General features: G+C 42.0%; 2 protein-coding genes across 5 annotated transcripts; one reads left to right on the top strand and one right to left on the bottom strand.

Moving 5' to 3' along the window:
• Positions 1–4,163: 4,163 nt before the first annotated feature.
• Positions 4,164–10,475, top strand: LOC125517666. The gene is made up of 3 exons (XM_048682877.1): positions 4,164–4,486; positions 7,876–8,247; positions 8,317–10,475. The coding sequence occupies exons 2-3, from the start codon at positions 7,928–7,930 to the stop codon at positions 10,157–10,159; spliced, it is 2,163 nt and encodes a 720-aa protein (XP_048538834.1). The 5' UTR covers positions 4,164–4,486; positions 7,876–7,927; the 3' UTR covers positions 10,160–10,475.
• Positions 10,476–12,076: 1,601 nt separating this feature from the next.
• LOC125517665 lies at positions 12,077–17,277 on the bottom strand. Of its 4 annotated transcripts, none has more exons than XM_048682874.1 (10): positions 16,888–17,277; positions 16,622–16,633; positions 16,349–16,462; positions 15,846–15,942; positions 14,664–14,913; positions 14,414–14,579; positions 14,073–14,301; positions 13,233–13,462; positions 12,912–13,160; positions 12,077–12,337 (listed from the first exon to the last, which is right to left on the bottom strand). In XM_048682874.1, coding segments are annotated over exons 5-9 (864 nt in total). In that variant the 5' UTR covers positions 14,666–14,913; positions 15,846–15,942; positions 16,349–16,462; positions 16,622–16,633; positions 16,888–17,277; the 3' UTR covers positions 12,077–12,337; positions 12,912–12,923. The 4 variants fall into 4 exon arrangements, with proteins under 4 accessions (XP_048538831.1, XP_048538833.1, XP_048538830.1 ...); XM_048682876.1 differs by having other exon boundaries at positions 16,356–16,462; XM_048682873.1 differs by lacking the exon at positions 16,622–16,633.
• Between the last annotated feature and the right edge of the window lie 830 nt (positions 17,278–18,107).

Raw genomic sequence — 18,107 nt, 5'->3', positions numbered from 1 at the left:
TCCATCACATCATTCTCTAATGATGTGATCCCGTTATCAAATGACAGCTCATGTCTATGGTTGGGAAACCTTAACCATCTTTGATCAACGAGCTAGTCTAGTAGAGGCTCACTAGGGACGCGGTATTTGTTTATGTATCCAGACATGTATTTAAGTTTCTGGTAATACAATTCTAGCATGAAAAATAAATCTTTATCATGATTAAGGAAATATAATAATAACCATTCTATTATTGCCTCTAGGGCATATTTCCATCAATTGTAGTCAAAGAAACACACAAGCCAGCCAGTGGCCAATAAGACCTCCAATGAACCACTAGCAAAGAATCGGGACTAGGATGGGCATTTTTCATATAACATTGCCATGCTTGACATTTCAGGGAATTAGGATCTCCCATGTATTCAACTCTTTGCCAAAAAGCTAGGGGTCACCCAATATATTATCTCCATGATATATAGTGGTGCTATTCACATTATGTCCTACTCATCATGGTGTTGATATGGTAGTTAGAAGTATCACCATGACATTTATTGACTTGGTCTAATGCTTCTCGAAAAGAAAAAAATGGGTAGGAGGGATGGTAAACCCTAGCTCATAATAAGGTTAACCCTATCTCGCATTTGGATGTTAACTCTCAGGTGATCTAATTGTATGGAAGATGAATCTCCTTCAAATTTATGTGTGGGTATCCAGGCCCACGCTCAAACCATCTGGAGGTTCACGATGGCTGGCTGGTGGACCTTTCTGGTTCGACCGTGGCCTTGTGGGCCTGTAGTCCAACGCTAGGTTCGGCTCCTCGATGTTTCTTCGCTCCCTTTCCAGTTCAATCCAAAGTGAGGGAGATAAAGAGCTACCTGCGAACGATGATTTCTTGGGCTTCAGGCGGTGGATGGAGGGGTTAGGGCTAACACATGAACGGCGTCGTAGCCGGTGATGTCAAGGCGCCGGTGAGGAGGAGGAGCAGCAGCCCTCGATCCAACACCGCGTCAAGGCACCTGCACCGGTTCCACCTTGGGGTTGATTCCGCCTCGCGTGGCTGACCTCGTGCGGGATGGCGAAGGGCGCAACCAAGGGGCAGAGGAGAGAAAAAAGTTACAAGAAACACCGCGTGCGTGATGTTGGGTCCGCACGCTCCAGAGCTGCTTCGGCCCCGATGTGATGTATTTGGTTTGAGTCGCCGGCGTTGTATCATGCGTACTATTGTGTCTCAGTGTGTGCTGTTGTGTGGCAACCTGGTTCTAATCATCTCCTTGATTGCCAAAAAATGGCATTTACTTCTTTTGATATAATATACGTGATGTGCATCTAGGAAGTACGAGAGTACTAATCTGATGCATATTTGGACATGAGATGCTTTTTTAAATTACTAGGACTGGCATCTGGGCTCAAGATAGGCAGAGATGGACAAGGCTTCTCATTTTCGTAAATCTTCATAGGTCGGAATACGACCTTCGTAAAAGGATTCACAATTTTGTATGGAGAAAATACGTATAACTTTGTTTTCTTTTTGTTTTGGTTAGCAGTTTTATTCTCATTCTACTATATCTCTGGAATATGACTTTACAAAATGAGCCATGTTTTTCTAGGCAAAAAAGATTATGAATGACTCATGTTTAACCTTGTGTCACCTGTTTTTATTGTTTTCTTTCTATAATTTTCATTCCAAATTGAGCTTCTGATCTTTGAAGATAGGTTTGCAACGAGCAGAAGTTATGGTAAAGGGCGCTGGTAGTGGAAGAGATGCCGCATTACGAGCCATTGCTAAAAGAGGTGTGCGATTAAGTTGTATACACGATGTAACACCTATGCCGCATAATGGATGTCGACCGCCTAAAAAAAGACGTATGTAAAAGAATTAACCCGCTTTCAACTTTCATTTCAAGAGAAATAAACGATTGAATGATAAAATAATAATACTAGTCTATTATGGTTCTCAAAGATTACAGTGGAAGTGTGTTGAATCAAGAGTAGATAGTAAGCAATACTGAATTTGCCATGCACAATATACATCAAAAGACTATATAAGAACTAAAAAGTAGATACCATGCGATGATCCGTATGAGAGTGAGATACAATTCCCCATCCGACTGTCAATTCATTGAATAAATATTGTTAATTAAGGCTACTTGAAGCAACAATCCGTCCATCCCATTGCTTTGATAATCCCAGTGGGGTATTTCTCCATGGTGTATTATGTATTGATGGTTATTTAAGGATTTGTTTTGCAGATGCATTTTTGTAGTTGTTCTTGATTCTTGGTTGTATTCTTAGGCTTGGTTTGTGATTGTGATGATTGCTATAGTTGGGCGCAGCGGAGCGCGTCGTTTCGTCTAGTATAGATCAAATATCGAACAATGATATGCTAGGAGAACATAGAGATCCAATGCATAAACGTGACACAAGAATGCTCGTTATATACTTGTCTTTGTATGATTTTAGATATTTATAATGTTCATGCAATAAATTTTTTTGTACCATGTTTTAAACATGATTGTAACTGAAATCCACGTACATTTTTTTATTTCTAGGATACAAGTATACCATATTGTGATGATCGTAAAAAACCCAGTTAGTTCAAAAAGATTGTTTCATATTTTTTGTATTGAAAAAATTCAATTAGTTTTTCTCCTAATAACAATACAAACAAAGATAACAAGGCCAAAAAAATGCACCCACATCGTTCCAAAAGAGCGAGATCTCTGTTTGTTTGAAAAAAATTACAATTTCTTACTACACAAGACAAAGTTAAACTTGTGAAGAATATACATAAGTGAAAATTAAATTTGAAAGATAGAAATATCATATCTACATGATTAATGAACTTGTTTGTCTTTGTTAAAAATGGCTCAAATGTTTTTGCATGGGAAATCCATCATTGCAACTTTATCATTGGTTATAATGTTACATGGTTTGCTAGTCACACTAATATTAGATCGGGTGGATCATGCAACCACATGTTGGCGGGTGATCCAACAAAATTGCTAGATAAGAATGTGCAACTTGACTAGCTTTCTTTGGGCATTGTTCAAACTTGACATAAGCAAACTCCTGATATAGAAAGATGCATTCTTCATAGCTTGCAACTGCGACACCAATAGAGTTCCTACCACTATGCATAGTCCCTCTACTATCTCCACACACCTAAAGTTGATTATTAGTCTAGTGCATCCCTAGTCTTGAAAAGAGCAGATAGCCGCCCCATAGGGCCCTTGCTTCTTGCATGACTGTCGAATTAACATTATAAGTGTTGCATTAGCACCCCACTCTCATCATTGTTATCTAAAAGTGCACATCCAATTTTACATAGTTCTTGGACAGTTTCTCCTAGCCACCTCTGAATCCCTTCTGTCTTCTATGATAGTGTAATGAGACACAAGGCATAATGGACTGTGTTGAGCGAACTGGAGCTTGAATTGGTTTAGCTCGAACACTATTGGACGCCAATACCACCACCATTTTTTGAGATCCATATATTCTATCATGCGAACCAATGCATACATATTTGTGAATCTTTATCTCTTCATGAGTATAGGCACACGCCTAAAACAAGGAAAAATACTTTGTTGGCTTTGTTAAAAATTGCACAAGATATTAGTATGCTGAGAAAACAACGAGAATGAAGTACTATATAGAAAGCTTCAAGCCAAAGTTACAGAAAGATGAGAGATGTTAGGGCATCCACAGTGTTCGATTTTACTGCCTTTATGGCCGCCTCCATGTCTTTAGAGGCTGGCGCCATATACTAAAACTGTCTGCCTCTAGGCAAAAATGCCTGGCATCTCCTTCAAGTGAAGAGGCAGCCTCTAAGCTTTTCCTTTGATTAAAATATTTTATCAGGCCTACTTGTTATTAGGATGATCAAGTTCATGCACAGTTCTGATCAGGAGATACAAGTATAAAATATAATTATTTAGTTTTTTTAAAGGGTACAGAATTATTTAGTGTTATGGTAGGGCTACACATTGCATGTATTTTATTAAGTTTAGAGGTGAGTATATGGGCCCAGCTTAGAGGTAGAGCTGCCTCCAAAACACTGCTGGTGCTCTTATGCTCCTTTTTAGCCCATGATAGCCTACAAGGACTCAACTGTAATTATGTAGCCCAATTTCAGCCCACAGGAGAAGGACAAGATTGTAATTCCATCTTTGCAGAAAGGACCTGCTATTTTTCCCAGTCTAGGGTGCGCGTGAGCACGAGCCCAAATCGGTGCCCGAACCCTAGCCGCACGGCCAGATCGTCGGCGTCTCCCGTAGCCCCACCCCACCCGCCGTCTTCCCCGCTCGGCTCGGCCTCGCTTCTCACGTGCCGGTACGGTAACCCTAGCGCGGCGCCGGCGGCCAGCGTGCCGGGCAGCAGGCTTCGGCGCCGCGTGGGCCGTTGGGGCAAGCTGCAGTTGCGAGGTGCGTGTCGGCGTCAAGTTCAAGCGAGCAGTGGGGCAGTGTCAGGCGGAGCGGCAGCATCAGTGAAGCTCAAGTTCAAGCTAAAGGTTTGATAACGACTGACTGATGCTTCCATTCCGAGTCTTTTATTTTCTTTATTATCCTCGGGTGATCTTTACAGCAATGTGGATCTCTGCACCGACCAAGGACGAGGTAGCCAAAGTAACGATTGTATAATTCCAGGGATTTTGTGATTTAAAACGGCCCCTGGGATCATAAGGTCGCAGGGTCGCAGCCAGTAGTGTTGTGCTGGCTCATGAGTGTAATGGCCATGGTCGACAAGATACTCCAGTGTTTTAACATATGTCTTTTTTTACCAGATATTCACTTGGTAGGAATTCCTTTCATAAAAAGTTCATTGCTTTGTGCTCCCGGAGTCTGTAATAAGTAGACTGGCTTGTGGTATTTGGCACCCTGCTTCTCAGCATTGTAGCCGCTTGTGGATGGTAGTTCTTTTTTCTGTCCTTGTTTTTAGCTTGGAGTTCATGCTGGTGACATTTCTCCTTCGGGTTGAGATGCGCTGGGCGTGTTGCTCCATAGAGTCTTTAGTCCGTCTCGGTAGCTTGTGAACCTTGGGTTTCTTTAATGGAAATCGGAAGGGGGAGACCCTTCTTTTATCAAAAAAAAAGTTCATTGCTTCACGTATGTTTAATAAGGCCCCTAAATTTCTGTCCTGGCTCATGTGAATTTTAAATTGTACATGATACACAGCAATGTGTTTTTACTAATGGTGAATTATTAATCCATTCCACCCCACCCAGATGGTTGCAATTGTGCAAAGTACTGAAACATCGGATACTTCGTATGTCTGTGTCAACCAAAAGTAATTTGTAAGAAGCTCAGGGCTGAAGAGAATAAAATATGTTTCCTTACCAGTCATAGGCTTGCATATTGTGTAGTAGGGGAATGCTGGTACCATGCATGGGAAACATTTAATAGATTAGAGATTATACCTAAGCCCTTCAAGCACCATTAGTTTACTATTTGCAGCCAAGTCCAAGTTGATCGAAGCTAGCTAGGGACTGTATATCTGAAAAGTTAAATTTGTTGGGAGGGTCCTGTAAAGTGCTATATCGTACGTGTGAAGCACTCGATAATTGAATTTGCTCTTAATTATTAACCAACCGAACTGTAATACAATTAATTAGGATAAACTGTCTTAAGGACAGCCCCAGTGCTCCAGCCTGGACCGTGTCCAAATCATACTTACCATGTAGGATTTTATCTGACGTGGAGGGGTAATTAAAGGAGAGAGAAAGCGAGATTGTATCCTCAACACGGTACAACTCTTTTCGGCGAACCTGAGGCATAATAATATCCATCTTGATCCAGTGTTCCCCATTCTCTCACCCCGCAAGCCTTTCTGCTCCATGACTCCGCCACCATTTGCTCCTCGGGGTCACCTTGCTTGTGGCCCCCACTAATAGCCATTGTTTTCCCTTTGGCCCAAGATGCGGTCACCGTTGTCTCCCCTCCGTCCCAGCCGTTGCAGTCGTCACATCCTTGTCCCGAGCGACCATCGTCTTGCATCTCATCACCCAAGCTGCCACCGTGCGGCCACCAGTTTTGCCGCTTGTCTGCTTGAGTAGCTCCTTGCAGACGACGCTCGATCCCGGGAACAAGCTGTAGGGCACTGCCATCCAGGACATTCTCCGGCCGCAACCCTCCTCTACGCACTCCTTCAGATATCTAAGCTCGGCGGTTGTTGGAGCCAGGCTCCTTCACTGGCCGACACCTGGAGCTCCTTGTCAATCACTGGTGCTACAGGCAGTGGCGGAGCTTCTTTGAAGCAAAACTGGGCTGTGGCCCGCCCACTTTTGCTGCAAAATAGTGGGCCTACGCCCAGTTTTGCTGCAAAATAGTGGGCCTACGCCCAGTTTTGCTGCAAAATAGTGGGCCTAAGAGGAAAACTGGGCCACGAGGAAAAAAACTTGGGCTCTGCTCTAGTTTGGCCTGTCCAGCCCTTGACTGTAGCTTTGCCGCTGCCTGCCGTGGCGTTTAGGGCTGCACAGGTAGCCGCATTTTGAGCGACAAGCTGGTCATCAATGCCCTCCTTGCCGGTCTCACTGAAATCAATTTGGACCTCATCTCTCACCATGAGTCAAGTGCATACGACTAGTTACATCCATTGCTCTTTTTGGAATGGAAGCAGAGTGGAGTCATTTGTGGACCATTGGTTCATTCGTGAAATCTAACAAGATTTATCTGAGTGATTCCATATTTTTAAGAGAATCATGTTTGAATGATATTTTCGGAAAACCATATCGGGCGTTTCAGTTGTCAATTTGTTCCAGAGCTGTAGATGAATAAGCATTGTGAGAGTGTGCAATTTTCAGTTAATTTTTCTTGTTATGGTTACTTGCGTACTTGGGCAACTCATTTTGAGTAATTAGGCTCGACTGTGGCTGGTTTCACACCACAAACAGACCACAAAGTTGAGATGATAATATTAATCACAAACCAAGTTAAATAGATGTAACATTCAAGATGCAAACCACTCTAGTAGTTGTATCTAAGCACCTATTGAAAGTATGAGATACAGCTTTAGATTCCTAAACCTGGGATGTACATTAGTTCACTGTTGTTTGATTGCCTGCTGTTCCTCTTAGGAGGGTTGTAACTCAAGCTCTGCCTTTTCAATGGAAAGAAACGCAAATGTTTCTTTTTGTTTTCTTGAAAAAAAACTTTAGATTCCTGGGACTGCCCTAAAGCTAATAGCCCTAAAGATTGATTATTTTCTTATTTGTTTTGATTGTTCAAACAATATGGAAGTTTGTCAAACTCACTCAAATCAATGCTCGATTTTCTATGCCATGCAGACTATTTTTCTATTATTTTTAGCTGGCTCTTTTGATAACCTGCTATTTCTGTCTCTTATTTTTCTTAACAATCTACTTGGTGCAGCGGTAAAGCTGTTGCCCTTGTGACCATGAGGTCACGGGTTCGAATCCTGGAGCAGCCTCTTGCAGAGATGCAGGGAAAGGCTGCGTACAAAAGACCCAAAGTGGTCGGATCCTTCCCTGGACCCTGCACAAGCGGGAGCTACGTGCACCGGGCTGCCCTTTTTATTTTTCTTAACAATCTACGGTTGGAGTTTGTTGAGCAAGTTTATCACTGGGCAATATTCAGCACAACTATTTCTTGAACTTGAAGCCTTTTCTTTTAACGGGTTAAATACATACCAACTGAGCAAAAAGGAAAATTGAAACTGCCATAATTGGCTCCCAGTGTAGGTTAACTAGGCTGCCTTTGGCATCGAGGTGGATTATGATGATCCGACATTCCTAACTAGCTCTTGCCTAATTTTTCATTTGGCTATCATTACATTTTTCTGCTCTCGTGGCTATTTTTCCACATCAGATTTTAAAATAAGTTAAGCATGATTCAGCAACCACAAACAGACCCTTATTAAGTGTAAATTTTATGAATTTTGCAGATCATCTTAGGGATCTTTGGATTGGCTATATCATCTTAGGAAGGAGTAAGCCATGGGGAGCAGACAAGTTGTCGCTGTTCTTCAACTAGGTGGAGTATTCACAACTGACGATGATGGGCATATGACCTATTCTGGCGGAGAGGCACATGCGATGCTTGTGAAAAGTGGTTGGACTTTTAAAGCGTTTAAACATGAGATATCTTCAACACTCAATAACCTCAAGCTTGATTCCTATGCATTCAAATACTTCCTTCCGAGAAATAATAAGACTTTGATTTCAATTTCCAATGACAAAGACCTTAAGCGCATGGTTGAATTCCATGCGGACTCGGAGACAACAGACATCTATGTCATTAAGAAGGTTGACAACAGGTAACCTTCTGACTGATATAAATATCCCTCTTAAGCGTATTCTAAAAGTGACATGAGATATATTTACAGGGTAAAGAGCTCTGTAGCAGATTCCAGCACTCCTGCAGATTCTGCTATAATAGGGACTGCTCCAGATGGATCTAAGCGGCAAAAGATATGTGCAAGTTGGGAGAACACAATCACTGGAGTTGGCCAAGTATTTGAGGGTCCAAAGGAATTTCGTGATGCATTGCACAAGTATGCCATTGCACATAGGTTTCATTACAGATTTGTCAAGAATGACTCTTCTCGTGTCACTGTGGAATGTACTGATGAAGGATGTCCCTGGCGCATACATGCTTCCAAATCTTCTGCAAATCAGGAGTTCATGATCAAGAAAGTGGTTGGGAGCCATACATGTGAATCAGAGACAGTCAAAAGTAATCGCCTAGCTTCTCAAAAATGGGTTGCTAGTGTTATCAAGGAAAAATTACGTGACAGTCCAAACTACAGGCCAAGAGATATTGCAAATGATCTCCAGCGTGAATACGGACTAAGCCTGAACTATTCTCAAGCTTGGCGAGGCAAACTAATAGCTCGAAAAGAACTTTACAGCCCACATGAAGAGGCATGTAATCAGTTACCTTGGTTTCGTGATAGAATTCTCGCAACAAACCCTGGGAGTATGGCAACAGTAGAGGCATTGGAAGGTTCAAAGTTCCGCTTCTTTGTTGCATTCCATGCCTCCCTTCATGGTTTTGAGAATGGTTGCAGGCCTCTTCTCTTTCTTGATGTGATAACTGTGAAACCAAATAAGCATTGGAAACTATTAGGTGCTACTTCTGTTGATGGTGAAGGTGATGTGTTCCCTGTTGCATTATCTGTAGTGGATGACGAGAGTCAAGAAAATTGGCATTGGTTTCTTGAACAGCTAAAGGCATCGTTGCCTATGCCTGGAGACATAACATTCATATCAAATGGCAGAAATGGTCTCTGGGATGATGTTTCTGTAATATTTCCAGATAGTTATCATGGATACAATGTCAGCTTTTTCATTGAAGAATTTAAAACAAAATTGGATGACAGCTGGAGTGAAGAAGTAAAAGATATAATGGTCGAGCATCTTAAGGATGCCATATATTCGTGCAGAGTTGATGAATTCAATCATTATTTTGATCTCATTAAAGCTGAGTGTGACAAGCTTGCTGAATGGCTTTTGGAGACTAAACCTGAGCGGTGGTCAGATGCGTTATTCAAAGGGTCACGTCTTGGCCAATACACATGCAATATTTCCGAGACAATTGCGGAGTGGATCCCCAACAGATATGAGCTCCCGGTAGTGCAGCTGCTTGATACAATCAGATGCAACCTGATGGAGATGATCTATACACGCAGGGAATCTTCCAATACATGGTCAGAAGTATTAACACCATCAGCAAATCAGAAACTTCAGGAAGAGATGAACAAAGCTCTTTCACTCAGTGTTGTTTGCTCAACTGAAAATGATGGAAACAATAATGTGTTTGAAGTATGTGATGGTTCGGTCTATACGGTCAACATTGATACATGGGACTGCACCTGCAGAAAGTGGCATGTGTCTGGGATTCCTTGCTGTCATGCCATCGCTGTGTTCGAGCAAACTGATCAGAATCCAGTCGAGTACTGTGCCAAGTATTTCAGAAGAGATTACTACCGCATGACTTACGCCATGTCAATCAACCCGATACCTGATGTCATTGTACCTCCTGCATCAACTGACGTAACGCAGAGCATGGGATTGCAACCATGCCCCATTCTAGCTCGCCGCCAAGTTGGCCGACCAAAGGAAAAGCCAGCTGATCCTCGTATTGCAATTAAAAGGGCGGTGCGCTGCAGCAGGTGCAAGGGCTATGGGCACAACAAAGCAACTTGCAAAGTCCCTCTCACAGCATAAGTTGTACTTGCTGTTATCAGTTCAAAGAATGTACATTATGTTGATAGTTGCTTTCCTTCTCCTTAATGAACTCTAGTGGTACCTTTTATGTGAAGATTTTCATCGTTCATCTGACAATGTGCAGAACATTACCTTGTCTTTGTGTGGATCATAGCCCGAAACATGTTGTACTGCTGCTGTGCGTTATCATTGAATATTTAGAAACATTTCCTAGTAGGCGGCATGGGGAAAGATTTTGAAGGTTGTGTGAACTGAATAACTGATGCACACTGTTATATCTATCTCCATTTGTTCCCCCAGGCCCGGGCCTGATTTACATGGTTGTTTTTGCCACCAAAAAGCTGTTCTTTACGTTTCCTTTTGGTGACCTTATGCAAATCATTCTCTTCTCACAAGAGGGGTGTGTAACTGGTTCTTCAAGAATGATCCCTTCTATGCAAAAATCGTCATCTGTTGTGGAATTCGTTTCAGTCTTTCACTGGGCCAAAAATTTTACTCTCCAACAATAGCTCAAGCGGGAAAACTGTCGAGTTATGTGTGCAGAAGTTTTCTTGGCGGTGAATTTCAGGAAGATATATTTTCTCCAAAATATACAAATATTGTGGAACAGGGAAAATACTATTGCGCAAAGTGCAATCTTATGCAGTTTGTGACTTGGTTAGGAGATTTTCAAAGTAAACGTGCTTCGCTACATCTAGACCATTTTTTCTATTTCTTGCGCATTGTGGGAGATAAAGAACCACCGTGCCCATGACAGCCCAATTAAGGTTTGAGGAGTGCCTCCCCTAACACTAGGCGGCTAGGGCAAACTTTTTCCTCCGGACTTCACCGGCGAGCCCTTGGATGTGCCTCCTCTCTGCCTGCCGCTCCGGCAGCCGGTCGCGGGAGGGGAATCTCGGTGCCTCTGCTCCGCTTAGTAGTTTAGGTTCACCCTTCGATACCACACTTCCAATTGAGAAGAGGACTCAAGCAGCTTTGGTCCTCTTTCTCTGATGTGTTCTTAGAAGTTAGAACCCACTACCCTCCCTAAAAGACCATGCGACCATCGGATTCACCTCACGATAGTTAACCAGTGAATCAAAGGCCTTGTATTCACACCACCGGATGAAATTGAAGCCATAATCTAAGAGTTACTCTAGAATGGTACTCTACAAGCTCCGCCGATGAGTCTGCCGAACGGGGAAGAAGAAGGGGTGCCCAATCAGCGCGTGTAGGGAAGTTGTTGCGGTGGCGATGGCTATGGTCGGAAAGCTAACTTTCATCATCATCCACTAGGTAACAAGCTATGTTTTATATGCGGCCATTTGCTTGAAACTACTCCCTTCATTCCAAAATAGATGACTCAACTTTGTACTAGCTTTAGAGGGAGTAATAATCTGTTGAACTGGGGCTCAGCACGCCAACAAACAACTGCTAAAGGCTAGTGATGACAATATGGATTATGTGATCACATGAGAAAATTGATGGATGGCAACGCTGTCTACAATATGGATTATGTGATCTAGAGAGAATATGTGAAACTTGATGAGTGGCAATGCTGTCAACAAGGAGGCAGGTAGATGGCCACTGGACGGATCAAATGCAGTTTTTCAGAGAGTAGAAATCACATTATGGACTGAAAGGATTTGTTGGTTGAGTGTATGTCAACTAACAAGATCACAACTTCTGGATTAGAAACTTCATCTACAACTGATAAAATTGAAAAGTGCATCCGATTCCAGTACCATCACAATATAAAATCGGACTGAACTTTCCTACAGCTACTTACATGTTCAACAACTACATACGCCAAGTCCAAAGTAATTGGTCAAATGAATTTTTTTCAAAAGGTAGAAATCGCATTATGGACTGAAAAGATTTATTGGTTGAGTACATTTCAACTTACAAGATCTCAACTTCTGGATTAGAACCTTCATCTACAACTGACAAAATTGGAAAGTGCATCCGATTCCAGTACCATAGCAATATAAAATCCGACCAAACTTTATCATACATGCTACCAATACAGCGACAGTATTCCAAATGATGATGCATGACGAGTTCAATCTTTCTCAAAGGATACTGGAAATTTAAAAAACAGCAATTATGATAGATGGTGTGGCAACAAACTACATCCCCATAGATTGCTATGCTGTCTTCGCCATGTAGCTGTTGTCAAGTCCATGAGTGGAGAGAGACCTGAACCAGAATATGTGATGAGATGAATGGTCAAAAGATATATCAACTAACCTATAAAAGACAGATATGCCAAGCAAAATCAACTTTGCTGGATGATTCAAGTTCCAGAAATAGTGTAACAATATCAAGGAGAGCTATGAAGGAAACAACTCATCAATTGGAATTTCATTTCTGTCAATTTGGCAGGATGGCAAAAATTATAAAATGACACATCGAGAGCATATGGAATGCATCGTCCTTTGCTAAACTTGAAATGAAAATAGCCTTATAAGAGTATGAGAGCATTTGTAGTTGAACGATCATGAATGAATGACTCACACGAGTGTTTAAATGTCCAGAGAATTTGGGAACAATTGTTCTTATACACTTGACAAATATGTCAATACTGTGCAAATCCACAAAGTGATAAGAAAAGAACAAGTTTACAAATTTGAATCAAGGCACTAGTTGATCAACTAAATATTCATTAAACATGCAACGGCGTAGATTGTAACAATACTATAATGCTTGAACCTAATGAACCACTGAGTAGTGAAACAAATATTACCGAAATCAAATCAAATTTATCTAATACCTGAGGGGATACTCAAAACACCATCCCACGCCTAGCAGGTACAATGTACTTCACGCTTCCCTGGTGATCCTCTCGCTTGGCCAAACCAGCATCCTCTCCTCTCTTGGCCAAACCAGCGCCCTCTCCTCTCTTGGCCAAACCAGCACTCTCTCGTCCCTTGGCCAAACCAGCATCCTCTTGTCCCTTGGCCAAACAAGCAGGCATTCTTGCACCATCCACTTTTGCTTGAATAGGAGAATCAGCAGGGCACTGAAAGCGAACAATAACACTTCAGTACCATTACTAACAAGAGCAAATACCAACCACAAGATAAAACATTACCTCATATATATATCTTATCTTAGCCTCCTCCTTCGCCAACATAGCCTTCTCAAACTCCAACCAATCCTGCTTATTCCGGATGTATACAGGTACATCCGGTTGCAAGAAAGGAGTATGATTGATACCACGACACTGAATGACCGGGGTAGAGTGGCCACCTTTGTATTTATCAGCATCAACAGGGTGCTTCAAATCATACTCCCCGTACTCCGTACAACCTGAGCATGCGCCTTAGGCAAAACAAAGACATGTAGACAGTCACTACATATTTAGATATAAAATGTAGTAAAGCTAAGGACCAGTGGATGAGATGAAGGGCAACCAAAAGGCTAACCAAATTAATGTGACCTAAAACTCTATAAAGAACTTAATCTAAGGTAAAAGGAATACCATTGATTTGTCATTTAATTACCAAATAACTAGCCAGGAGAAAGAAAACATGTGTAGACGGTCACTATATGGCTGGGCATGAACTAGCTTAGATATTAAAACTGTAGTAAAGCTCAAGGAAAGTGGATGAGATGAACAGAAACATGACACAAGGGGCAACCAAACAGGTCGGCCAAATAAATGTGACCCCAAATTGAGCAGAACATATCTAAGGTGGAAGAAATACCATTGATTTGCCATTTAATTACCAAAAAATAACCAACCAAGCAAAATAAAAGCATGTGCAGAAAGTGACTACATATGGCTGCGAATGAACTAGCTTAGACTTTAAAACTATAGTAAAGCTCAAGGACAATGGATGAGATGAAGGGAAACATGACACAAGGGGCAAACAAACAAATGTGACCCCAAACTGTATAAACAGAACTTAATCTAAGGTGGAATAAATACCATTGTCAATAGGTTTAACCATACAGAAACAATTGAGCATGTATTCTTCATTTTCGCCTTCTATTCGTGTGATTTCACCAAAGAATAGATTGTCGACACCACTGTGAAAACCATCATCTCCTTTGGTTTTTGCAGTCAAATTGATATGATAGAATTTGTTAATAAGGCCGCCCTCCTCCTCGTAAATTTGTCGGGAGCACACAACATTATCAAGTTCATATGCAAGATCCTAAAAAGGAGGCATGGATTGTATCAGCAATTAGTACATGAACAGAAGACGACCAATACAAGCCTGGTAATAGGACAAAGAGTGAGGGCGGGAGGAGGGAGAGAGATCAAACCCCCAAAAGATGGTGATCTTCATTGTATTTATCCAGTAAAGCTTGAACCAATAGGTTCATATTCCTACGCCCGGGATTGCCTTCGGACGACTTCTTCCTTGTGCCATCAGGCCAATAAAGGCGATATCGCACTGCAACCTCCGCCGGCGATAGCCCATCTCTGCACCTGGTTGAGGTTAGAACACACTATATGTTAGTAGATTGTAATTTCTGAAATGCAGAAATCCATGGCAAAGTTGAGAAAAAACACATTATTGGAGAGCGCAGGCCATCAAGATGGCTTTTGATAGCCTTTTCAGCTTCCTCCAAGCTCCGGAATGGCCCCCCCAGACGAGGATACGTGTGGTAAGAACCCCCCCAGATCTATTCTGATGAAAAACTGTATATGCCAACCAGGAGGTTTACGAGCCGAGATGAGTGGAGACGAGTGTGTTGACGTTGGTGAGACATCATGAGTTACCACCTCTGCCTGCTTGGAGGATGAGGAAGGGTACTCACACCTGAAATGGAACATGGTTAGAAGGTTAGTATATAGACAACAAATTTTAATATTTGGTGATGAATAATTCATATAATTTGAAGGTCGGGAATATATGTTTTTTGCACATGCCACATGCACGTGCACTACTAGATTTTGCAAATAGCCCTAGGGTCGGATACCCTAAGCAAGCAGGTAAAAACGCTAGGGAAAGGGGTTTCCCTAGTGTATCCCCTAGGGAAATCGCCCTAGGGCACGAATGGTGGGGAAATCTCGGTTTCACTAGGGTGAAGAAGGAATACCCTAGGTATAGTCCTCTTTCCCTTGGGTTCTATACCCTAGGGACACAAGCGACAGGTGGCCCGCATGCTGACCTGTAAAGTTGATATCCTTTGGGTTAGTTTCCTTCCCTAGGGAAATATTGTGTAACGGCGACCGTTGTTAGCCCAGTTTAGATCCCTTGGGTTTACAAACCCTAGGGAATCATTATTTCAAAATATTGCATTACTGGGCAAATTAATATTGTTTCGTACAAATTAAACTATAAAAAATAATTGTATATAATCACTTCAAAAATTAGAAAACAATCACATGAAATATATATTTCAACCACCATTATTATAAATAGCAACATCAAAGAGTTTACATAATAGTACCACTCTTTACAAAAGATGGCATCTAGCTCAGTACCTAGAACTCACAAAATGTCATCTACCTAGGTGCCAATTAGTAGCGTGGAATACATACACCATGCATCATATGAGTTACTGATCCAGAATATCACAACCTTAACCAAGTGCATGGCCAAAAGGATAATTGTCCATTTGCTTCCAATTAATCAAAAAAAAAAGTTCAGACCACCTCCTTCACCACGACGAGGTATATCTCAAAATGTAGGTAAATCATCACCAGGTGGGGAGAAAGTTCCAGCAGCAACACCATTCGCATCATTACCATTTGCATCAAAGAAGCGGCCAAACATTCCATCTTCCGCTCCACGTAATGTATTATCCATATTTTCAACATCATTTGTTGGTTCGCCGGCAGAGGGCTGCACAAATGTCATTATTAGCATTCTGGGAAATTTTCAATTGTATTTGCCTAACCAACTAAAAAATAAAATGGAAATACCAATTCAGCCCCTATTTGGCAAAAAAATTGAACCAAAATAACAAATGTCCAGAAAATTATGAAATTTTGACAAAAGGACAACCATATGATGCCTACTATTCTGCGAAATTTTCAATCATATTTGCCAAACCAATTAAAAAGTAAAATTAAAATACCAATTCAGCACTATTTGGCCAAAAAATACAAAGTGCAACCATATGTCGACTACTATTCTGGGAAATTTTCACTTGTTCTTGCGCATTTGCTGATATACTACAACATATTCCTTTTATGTTTTCATTTGGCCTATTTGGCGCTATTGCATTCAAAAAGACATAGGTACATACCACTTACGGGGAACAGATCGGAGACGAAGTGGCTAAACTTGGAAAAGCTGGAGGTGGTGGTATAACAATGCATGGAATCTCAGGCGCTGGAATTCCTTGAAGGGATGCGATGGTCTGAAATTTTTTAGACAAATTAGAAAGTACAACACAAAGGGAAACAACCAGAAATCATCAATGTCCAGATTTAAAAATACATTGAGGAAATTCATCTCAAACAACAAGAAAACTACTAGAAATCATCAATGTCTCCATGAGATAATTGCAAGTCCTCACCATCTTCTGATTCTGTATCAGAGTCAATTTCTTGATCAGAACACAAATATACAGCTTACAATTTTATGAGATGAAGAAATACACAGTTTTAATCAGAAAACAAATATACACAAATAGACAGTTTTTTTAGGGATCACAACTTCCTAGATGTGAGCTTCATCTTCATGGAGTAAAAAAGATCTCTAAAAAAATTCATTTACCGATCCCTAAACTGATGCATCAGACACATATAGGAACATGAGGGAAACATTGTCATGTGAGCTCACCTAATGGAGCCTTTGATTCTGAAGTTGAAGAAGACGCCTATAGTTGCAGCAGGTTGCAGACCGTGGACGTATTGGTCAAGGGCGGCAGGGTAGGAGCAGGGTGGCAGCAGCACGGATGCCTCCGCCTGAAGTTGTTGTCGAGGGCAGCAGGTCGGTCAAGCTCCACGGCGGCGGACCCTCTGCAGCGGCGGCGGCGGACCCTCTACAGGGGCAGCCGCGGGAGCCCAGGTCTGCTGCAGATGCAGCAGAGGCGGCGGCGGCGGCCCCTCTACAGCGGCAGCCGCGGGAGCCCAGGTCTGCTGCAGATGCAGCGGCGGCGGCTGCGGCAGCGACAGCCGCGGGAGATACTCTACGGCGTTAGTTGGAATGTTAAAGCCCCGTTTACACCATATGTTCAGTCCCTAGAGTTTTGTTTTTTCACCCTAGTTATAGATCTTTTCCTAGAGTTAATAAGATAACCCGTAGGGAAACACGCCAGCATGGCTTCAGCATGGTCCCATGCACGGAGTATCCCTTGGGTGCGCAATTAGACCCTAAGAAAACAATACAATCCCTTGGGTTTTCAGTGTGTACCCTAGGAAACCTTTACGTCCCTAGGGTGTCCAATTTAACTCTAGGGAAGCGCTTCAGCCCTAGGGCTATTTGCAAATTCTAGTAGTGGTGTAAAGTGGAAGACAAGGTTGATGAGTTGAAGAATAACTAGAGAAAAAAAGTTTATTCTTTATTTATCTATATACGATAACCCTTCATTCCTTCAGACTCATATTTGTTTTCCTAATAATAAACAAACCACCTAGTGAATATAGCCACCAGCATAGCAGAGACAAGCGATATAAAATCAGTGGATCATGATTAAGATAGTATAGTTGAGGATTGCACACTACTTAACTAGTGTAACTGGAAATGTTGGCCTTGGCTTTTAATAAAAAGTTGGGGCGGGGGGAAACCCCTTTGATTCAAAAAAAATGTAACTGGCAACAAAGATAAGGTGTGAGAATTTGGTTATGTTGCTTGAGAGACAATTAAGAGAGGGACGGATCGATAAAGGTCATATTGTGGAGGCCGTGGGCGATCGTAGGGCCTCATCTGGATGTCGGTGCGGGCGACTTCCATGCATGCATCTGGCAATGCTTAGTCTCGGGTGGTGGAGGTTGGAGTAGTCGCCAAATGTACATAACTCAAGAGTCAAGATATCTCATAGCCATCGCCGTGAGGGTAGG

The sequence above is a fragment of the Triticum urartu genome, chromosome 6, assembly GCF_003073215.2.
Source record: "Triticum urartu cultivar G1812 chromosome 6, Tu2.1, whole genome shotgun sequence".
Taxonomy (NCBI): domain Eukaryota; kingdom Viridiplantae; phylum Streptophyta; class Magnoliopsida; order Poales; family Poaceae; genus Triticum; species Triticum urartu.
The sequence above is the reverse complement of the archived record's forward strand: the minus strand, read 5'-3'. Positions and strand labels throughout refer to the sequence as shown.